Source organism: Phalaenopsis equestris, unplaced genomic scaffold (assembly GCF_001263595.1).
Source record: "Phalaenopsis equestris unplaced genomic scaffold, ASM126359v1 Scaffold000189, whole genome shotgun sequence".
NCBI lineage: Eukaryota > Viridiplantae > Streptophyta > Magnoliopsida > Asparagales > Orchidaceae > Phalaenopsis > Phalaenopsis equestris.
Window position 1 is genome coordinate 213,873 of NW_018164631.1, and position 8,634 is coordinate 222,506.

At 34.4% G+C, this 8,634-nt stretch overlaps 1 protein-coding gene across 1 annotated transcript in view; it reads right to left on the reverse strand.

Annotated features, from left to right (window-relative positions):
- LOC110022422 (probable leucine-rich repeat receptor-like protein kinase At5g49770) overlaps positions 1 to 4,405 on the reverse strand; it is a 6,485-nt gene extending 2,080 nt beyond the window's left edge. Inside the window, exons 1-15 of the mRNA XM_020721355.1 lie at positions 3,878 to 4,405; positions 3,656 to 3,779; positions 3,360 to 3,431; positions 3,141 to 3,215; positions 2,923 to 2,994; positions 2,169 to 2,330; positions 1,985 to 2,059; positions 1,829 to 1,900; positions 1,661 to 1,732; positions 1,513 to 1,581; positions 1,345 to 1,419; positions 1,155 to 1,226; positions 925 to 1,059; positions 355 to 830; positions 121 to 273 (exon numbers count right to left, since the gene is read on the reverse strand). Coding sequence (XP_020577014.1) covers positions 121 to 273; positions 355 to 830; positions 925 to 1,059; positions 1,155 to 1,226; positions 1,345 to 1,419; positions 1,513 to 1,581; positions 1,661 to 1,732; positions 1,829 to 1,900; positions 1,985 to 2,059; positions 2,169 to 2,330; positions 2,923 to 2,994; positions 3,141 to 3,215; positions 3,360 to 3,431; positions 3,656 to 3,779; positions 3,878 to 3,974 — 1,801 coding nt within the window. The 5' untranslated portion in view covers positions 3,975 to 4,405. The remainder of the gene's footprint in view (positions 1 to 120; positions 274 to 354; positions 831 to 924; positions 1,060 to 1,154; positions 1,227 to 1,344; positions 1,420 to 1,512; positions 1,582 to 1,660; positions 1,733 to 1,828; positions 1,901 to 1,984; positions 2,060 to 2,168; positions 2,331 to 2,922; positions 2,995 to 3,140; positions 3,216 to 3,359; positions 3,432 to 3,655; positions 3,780 to 3,877) is intronic.
- Positions 4,406 to 8,634: the final 4,229 nt, after the last annotated feature.

Here is an 8,634-nt window from a genome sequence, read left to right on the forward strand (position 1 = left end):
CCCACCCCACATATAAATGATGGGGGGACCATTTGATACTATATAATACCATATAAGAAATTCGGTCACTTGGAACATTCACTACTAGATTGCACACAGAATGCTTAACAGGAAACATACAAAATGGTCTGCTTATTTCGATGGCCTTCCTTGCTCGTTTCTTTTGTAAAACTGCATAGATCCCTGCTCCTACAAGTCCCACAAACAAAAGTGCACAACCAACTCCTATGGCAATGATCAAACCTGTACTCATTGAAGACTTTCTACCCTGATCTGCAGTAAACATTTTCATGATTTTATAAGTACTTTGTCTTACTTTTGTCAGATCTGTCAAATGGACAATTAAATAGTTACCTTGAAATGGGTATGGGCTCGCAATGAAGTAGTAGGGGCCAAACATGGGTGGAGGCTTATATGTTTGATTGCTCAGATCAAATCCAATTCTTAGAACCTCTGATCTATTGAAGTACATTCCATCCGATGGAAACAGCATAACTTGTAACTCTATATAACTATCACTATTGAACATGGGGTTCTGAAGGAATACTGAACCAGGTGTTAGACCAAGTTTCATCCAAAGACTACTCTCAAGTGATTGGAACAATGTAGTATTCGTGAGATCTCGAAATCGAGGTGCTCGAAAAACCATCAAACCCTGATAAGGGTAGGCACAAGTACAGCTCTGAGGGCTTAGACTCTGTCCTATTTCACATGATATCTTCCCACAATGGGTAGTACTTGTAGAATAGGGTAGTGAATCTTCCTCTTGCTGTGGACGGCAATATACTGTGTTTGATAACTGAGTATCACATACAGGATTATCAATGAGTCTGTGATAAACAAAGCACACGAATACAGATTAGAGCAGTAAGGTTTCACCTGCTCATCATGTACATAGAAAAGATTTTGGAAGCATCTTCTTACATTAGGCTTTTGTTATATTTAGAGGTCACTGTGAATGAGCTGAGAAGATTGTCTCTGAAATTCACAATTTGCAATTGGTCACTTATGGGATCGCCCATGGTGAGAGTGCCATTAAATTGATTGTTGTCAAGTATACTGTCAAAAGTTTGCAAAATGTTAGATTGGCTTCATGGATCAATTCTTGTTTCATTTATGTTATTTCCCCTACAAAGGAGAGGCTTTCCGCTTACACTTGCTCTAATTGTGGAAAACTGAATAGCTTTTCTGGCACCTCTCCATGAATTCCTCCAGATTCAATGACTCTGATTATGAACTAGTGTTTTTAACGAAGTTGTTTATGAATAAAAAGCATCATATTGAACTGGAAAAACGGATATAATTATTTATCGATCGAGTAAAATATGATTCCAAGGAACTTACAGAGCCGTAAGGGATGATAATTCTGAGAACCAAGCTGGAGTTTCTGAAGGATCAAAGGAGTTGTTACTCATGTCTCTGCATAGCATAATAAATGACTGGAGTTATACTTGTTTTTCAATAGTAAGTTTGACTGAAAATGCATTTTATGGTGTTCAAATGAGTGCATACACGTAATTAAGAGCTGACATTCCACTCAAATCCGGCAAAGGGCCACCTAGTTTGTTGTTTGCCAAGTTACTGCAGCAGCAGAAAGGGAACGAGAATTAATTCTAACACACTCAGCAATGTCTCAGGTTTTAACCTTGTAAAAGCTTACAATTCAGTGATCAGTGTAAGATTGTTAATGTTTTCAGGCACTGGTCCATCTAGATAATTCTTATCAAGTCGTCTGTTGGAAGAGCAGATACAGCATTCTTAAGATAAATTAAAATTACAAAACTATTATTCTTTGCAACTAAAGAGATTTATCATGGATAAAACTCACATAACCTCAAGCGTTTGAACCAGTCCTAGAGAAACTGGAATCTTTCCTGTAAATTGATTTCCATCAAACAATCTGTGAACAGTAAAAATAATTGGTTTCAGATTACAAACATAATCTGATTTGATGAAACAAAATATAGAGAATGAAGTTTCTTACAAGTGTATCAGTGACATTCTGGAGCTAAAGAGTTTGTCTGGAATATTGCCTGATAACTTATTCTTGTTGAAGTGGCTGCTTAGACACCAGAAAAGTATCAAACCAATTATATAAGGAAAGAATCACATATGAAAGCCTCATTTCGGTTAATAATTAGTTATTTCATTTCCAGAAAGAAGCATACAAGTGCTTAGTGTGGAGAAGCTGATCCAGTCCAGGAGCCTTGTCTGTTGAGATAGGTAGAGGTCCACTTAGCTGATTATCTGCAACATCCAGCCAGTACAAATTGGAGAGGCCACCTAGTGAAGCCGGAATCTTACCACTAAACTTATTTGAGTTCAGAGCTCTGTAGATTATAAAATGGAAAAAAATTGAATATGCTGTTCGAAATCACTGAAATAAGTATATTACAAGTAGGGAGGTAAACGAGTCGAGCTTGAGCGAGCTCAGGCTTGGTTTGTGTTCGGCTTGTTCGAAATTGCTCGTGTTTGAAATCGGCTCGTGTTCGAAATTGGCTGCTGAACACTGTGTTCATGTTCGGTTTGATTTAAATATTCTTTTTTGTGCTCTGCTCAAAATTGACTCATTAAAATTAATTAGAAAAAAATAGATGTGGAGTACGTGATTCGAATATATATCAAATCTATGCAAAAGAAAACGCATAACCACATTACCACAAGAGTTGTGATAATTTAAACTTAAATATAAATATATACAATATATTATTATATAAATAATTATATGATTTTTTTTATTTCGAGCTAAAACGCGCCGAACATGAGCGAACGAAGAGCTGTTCATGTTCGACCTGTTTCAAGCTTACAAAATTTATTTGTGTTCGGCTTGTTTACTTAACGAACGAGTCAAACACGAGCTGTTTGTGAACAAAGAGCTTTTTTGACAGCCATAATTACAGGATTAACCATGGGGATCCTTACAGAAAGGAGAGCTGCTTCAGGTTGCCTAATTCGCTTGGGATTTCACCAGTGAAGCCACAGCCAGCCAGGATCCTTTTAATAGACAGAAGCAAAGGCGGTTAACTTTGATGTTAAGGTCAAAAAAAAAAAATCTCTAAAGAGATTAAATTCGGTTAACTTTGATGTTAAGGTCAAAAAAAAAAAAAAATCTCTAAAGAGATTAAACCTTCCTGACTTACAATGTTGTGAGCTGCTTCAGATTCCCAAAATTAGGACTCAGTGGACCGCCAAGCTCTTTGTTGAAGGACAAGTCTCTGCAGTTAGACCTTACATCATAAATATCTGCTGCTCAATTATTTCCACTTCTTATTTACTCATTTAATCTGTTTAGATTTTCTGGGATTCTTCTGAATGAACATATCACAACATCATAGACAGCTTTGAGAAGAAAGACTTACAGAGATCGGAGCTCTGTCAACTGACCTATGTCACCACTCACAGTTCCTTTGATGCCCATAGTAGACAGTTTCCTACAGTGATTGAACAGAAAATTATCGAACATGAGGATTATCTAACCAGAATTTAATCTGGCTGAGTTTTAAATTTCTTGGACTTGTTTTGAGAAAAGTTTAAAATAAAAATCGATTGATTTTCCTTATATCGCACACATTTCAAACAGATCTAATGACGTTTTATTTATTCAAGACAAGCAGCAGAGTACAACGATGTCTCAAAAATTCCTTGAATCACTTACAGCACAGTGACCCTTAAGTCATTGCAAACCACTCCATCCCAGTTTGTGCCGCAAGGATCATCAGACTTGCTCCAGCTTGGTGGTGTATTCGTCCACAGACTCATCAGAGATAAGAGAGCAGCAGCTGCAGTATCACATATTCAGTATATGAGATTCAGAACTCTTCCATTCATCCAAATTCTTTCTTCTTTCTTAAGAAGATGAGTTAGAAGCTTAACCAACCATCCTGAGGATCTGTGGCGCCATGGCTGACCTGAAAACCTGAGAGGCACAGCAGCAGTAGCAGAAACCCCTTCACCTTCATGTCACAAAAAGCCATGGATTGCTAGCCGGTAACTGGAATCACCTCAATTAGTTAAGGCTCCACTGTAAGTTTCTCCCAACATCTTACCAGTGATTATTTCATCAATATATTGGGAAATTAAAACTGGAAGAAGGTATAAAAGCTCTCTCCTTTCTCTTCCTTCACTTGAAAGCTAATCAATCTCAAAAGGATCAGAAAGCAATCATTCGGGGACAAATTTGGTGGTGTGTGGCATTCCAACAGCAAGGAGGTGGAAGATGAAGCCGAGGCAGCAGCAAGCGAAGTAGTTTTGATTCTTAGTACAATTGTTTTTTTATTATAATTTTGATATGTTGTGTTCGGAGTTTTGTGATGATTGGAGGCCCGTTGTTGGAGTGCGACATTTCGATCCTTGAGCTTTACTCTAGCGATCGTTTTCTTGCCAGTAAGAGGACTGCGTTACTTTTCTTCGTTATGCTTGTAAAGTTTGCGTTCGATCTCAAGTATTTTTTGTAGTTTTATTTTATGGATAGTTACCACTTTATGGTTTAGTTATTGTTAATTCTTAAGTAAATTGACTTGCATGCTACACAATTTTTTTTTGTGTCGTGTATCATGGTCTGTTGGTTGGCATCCACAGTATAAGATCTCTCAGGTCAGCAGTTTGAATCTCTTCTGACACAGTTGGTCTTAACGAGGTGATGCTCAAATTCACATGCTCATAATATTTTCTAAATTAGGAAAAAAAGAGAACATTCTATTCATCTAACCCAATATGATTTTTTAAACCTAGTAATCAACTGTGTTCATATTCTACCATAGATGCTAGAAGAAATTTAATATTTCTTCCTTATATGCTATCTCTTATATATATATATATATATATAACTAAAAGTTTTATATTATATTTATAATATTTTGGTATTATGTATTTCTTTTTTTTGTAAAAGTTAATATTAATGAATTATTGACTTTATATATTAATGATTTGAGTGCTATATATATGTTACATAAGAATTAATGCCCCTAATTTTTGTTATTTTCTTGAGAATTTTGAGGGTCAAGATTTCTAACAGTTAGAGCCATTAGGGGAGACGGTGTGACTACCTATTAAAATGGTTAAGAAATTATTATTAGATTTTCTTAAAAAAAATTACCATAAATATTGTAGATTTTGTTGCCACAAGTTTTTTCAGACACTCGTGATCGTTGTAAAAAAACATTATTAATCTGATTTTCTTAAGACAAGGTATAAAAAATTTAATTTTTGCATGAAACTTTATAGATAATTTCAATCATAACAAAAGGAGTATAAAGACCTATACATTATATTGTCCTTCTAATGGTAAAAAATTTATGATTGGAAGTAATTAAATTAGCTTCTAAAATTTTTACAAATCATTAGTAAAGGGCTCGAATTCCTCTTACTCCTAGAAGTCTGTTTTCCAGCGTCTCCGTCAGCCATTAATACATTGACGTGAGTCAAATGGAATGGTAGATGGAAAAGTATGCAATCCATATCTTTTCGGTGAACGGGTCATATTGACGGACACATTTTCTATCCGGACATTTGACGTACATTTACATACGTAGGGTATTCCTGAGTTATTTTTAGATTATTTCTGGGTTATTTTCAATAATCCCGAAATAACCCAAAAATAACCTAAAAATAATTCAGGAATACACTGCGCCGCACATAGAGCTACGTCAGGAGTCCGCACAGAAAAAATTTTGCATATTGACGCAACAAATAAAAAGGCACCCCTTTTTATTTTTATTTTTATTTTGCTTTATTTAAATTTAAATTTTAAATGTACAATATAACATGTTCATGTGTTTTTAAAAATATTTAAATTAATTTTTAAATAATTTTAGTGCTTTTAAGAAAAAGCTAGAAGGATTTACATTATTTTACATTAATAGCCCCCAAAATGTTTAATATTATATATTTCACATATAAAGTGGCTTATTGGTGTTAGGTAGCATGCTATTAATGGATTTAGTCAATGGATTTAACTTAAATCCAATCAAATAAAAAAAAAATTAAACCTAAATCTAATGCTTCATTAAATCATTTTTTTTGGCATTCTATTTGCTTTTTCGCTTTCTGAATTTTTAAGGACGTAAACACTGTTTTAATAAATCGGATTACAAGCCGGATTTAAGGAATTATTCCGTCCTTTATTCGAGCTCCTTTTCCATTGCTGACATTCATCGGATTTAATAAACCTATTTAACTTAAATCCTTGTTGCCGCCAAACACCGCCTAAAAACTAAAATCTTTTTGTTAGAAGTAACAACACCATCGGCGAGCATTGTCCGGTAGGAGCAAGAAGTTTGTCGGTGGCAAGGAAGCTCTGTTTCCTTCTCCTCCTGTCGCCGTTGGTGATCACTAATTCATCCTCTTGTTCCAAGGCCCACTAATCGACCTCCATTTCATCGTGCTGGACAGCCCATGATTCCGCCACCATTTCCTACTGCTGCTCCGTCTCACTTGTTCGTGCATGACCAAGCTCGCAGGCAATCTTTCTATCAACAAAGAAGTCATATCCAACTTTTTTTTCAAAATAGGAAAAGAAAATTAGAAGCACAAAAATATATTGGATAAAATTTGGAAAAAAAATTGTTGAATGCAAATTTGTTTGTGAATCACCCCCAAGGAATAGATCATAAGTTAGGAAAGTGAGAGATAAACAGAGAGAGGAGTGAACAATAGTGGACAACAATATGATGATGTTATATTTTTGTCTCTGCTTTAAAGGGGTTGTACATGATCTTCTTGGTATTTTATATATATGAACCTGTCGCTCAAATGCTCTTAGTCGATTGAGTTTGATTGTCTATGGGTTGACAAGAATGGTTCAAATGGCTAGGTTGAGTTTCTCTTGTTGGTCGACTGATCTAGTTTGGTTGTTGACCCTTGATAATAGATGGGAGACTTCTACACATCCCTAATATGATTGGAGATGATGAGGGATTGAGTCCTCTCTCGAGTTGACTTTTTCACGGTCATTGGTTTGAATGTCTCTTCATCTCATTTTTTACTGAACGACTCGGACACAGCTCATTCAATTGTATTTCATGACTTGGTCGGCTTTGGACTTACTGGTTTGGCTCAAACAGCTGGAGTCAGTTGGATAAATAGGTTTCACGTTCTTCTGTCGGTGTGCCCTCCCTCATCGCACTCTTCTCTTTTGGTCCCTTAAATCTCCTCAGGATTAGTGCTATCACATTTTTTATGTAAACAGCTTAATTCTTCGATGATCTAATTTTTAATTTTAAAATCACTCGACTTATCAATCAAACATGACAAATCATACTTTTATAGTTTAGCAGCATGATGTGTGTATGACATATCTAATATGTGTTAAGAGGTATCCAACAAAGTGTTAAGCTTTTTATAGCTAAAAAAACACATGGGCATCTCCAAAATTGTATCGTAGATTAAGATAAACTTAGATAATCAAAAGTTTTTTTCTTCTTTTTTTTCCATAGAAATCTGATTTTGGTTATGCTTAAAGTTATCTTAGTTTAAGGGTCTCCAATCATTTCATACTATGAGCAAAATTTAAAATGAACCTGCAAGTACATGCAGTCAAACAAGGATGTTAAAATGACTTATAATAGCCGATCCCTTCAAGAAAATGCTTAGATGACTATTGATGGCTACAATAAACATTGATTCTATTCATTGGAAGGCTAGAACTCATGATTCAATTATTGTGACATACCAACAAAAGAAATGGACATCAAACCCATCTATTTAGGCTCAACATTATAAATCCTCATTTTCTATTGAACATACTGAGTATGTGTTTGAAGTGTTATACATATTCTTCATAAATCATTTTGGACAATTTCTATCCATGTAAACTTAGTTATACTCATTTTTCTTGATAGACCTTTTTTGCTAATTTTATTGACCAATAATGAACACATTTCAAACTTTCATTGTCATTGAGAGCCCATTTTAATCAACCTAAAACGCCATGTTACCAATAGATTTCACTCAAAATTTTCTAAAATATAGCTATTCTTGAATTTATTTATCATAATTTTATCAAATATCTATCTAAACATTCTCATTCACACTTTTTTAGATATCTATGAATATTATAATTCAATTAAAGGAACCATATGAAATCATTAAATTAAAATTTATATAACTTTTTTTAAAACTTCCTTGGTATCTGAAGGAAAACATGAGAGGAAAAATTCTCTTATTTCTTAATCTTCAAATTAGCACTCGTCTTATTATATAGAGATTAATATCGAGATAAAGCGTAATTCCTACAATTATAACTTACCAAAGAAACAACAAACATGTAAAAAAAGAACTCCAAAAAAATAATAGAGAAATAAATAAGGAGAAATTTAAATATGAAACATATAATTTCACCCTCCCTTTCAAGCTGGATCATAAATGTTGTAGAGGCCCAACTTGGTATTCAAGTTCATGAAGCTACCTAAATTTAGAGATTTCGCGAAGATATTAGAAACTTGAAGATGAGTTGGGATGTAGACTAAGTGAATAATTCCTTCATTGTCCTTCTCAAAGATAAAATGTCTATCAATATTAATTTGCTTAGCCTTGTCTTAATGTAAATGATTCTTTATAATATTGATGGTAGCTTGGCTTTCACAGAACATTATTATGGGATTAATTATGGAGTATCCCAGCTCATTTAGTAACCTT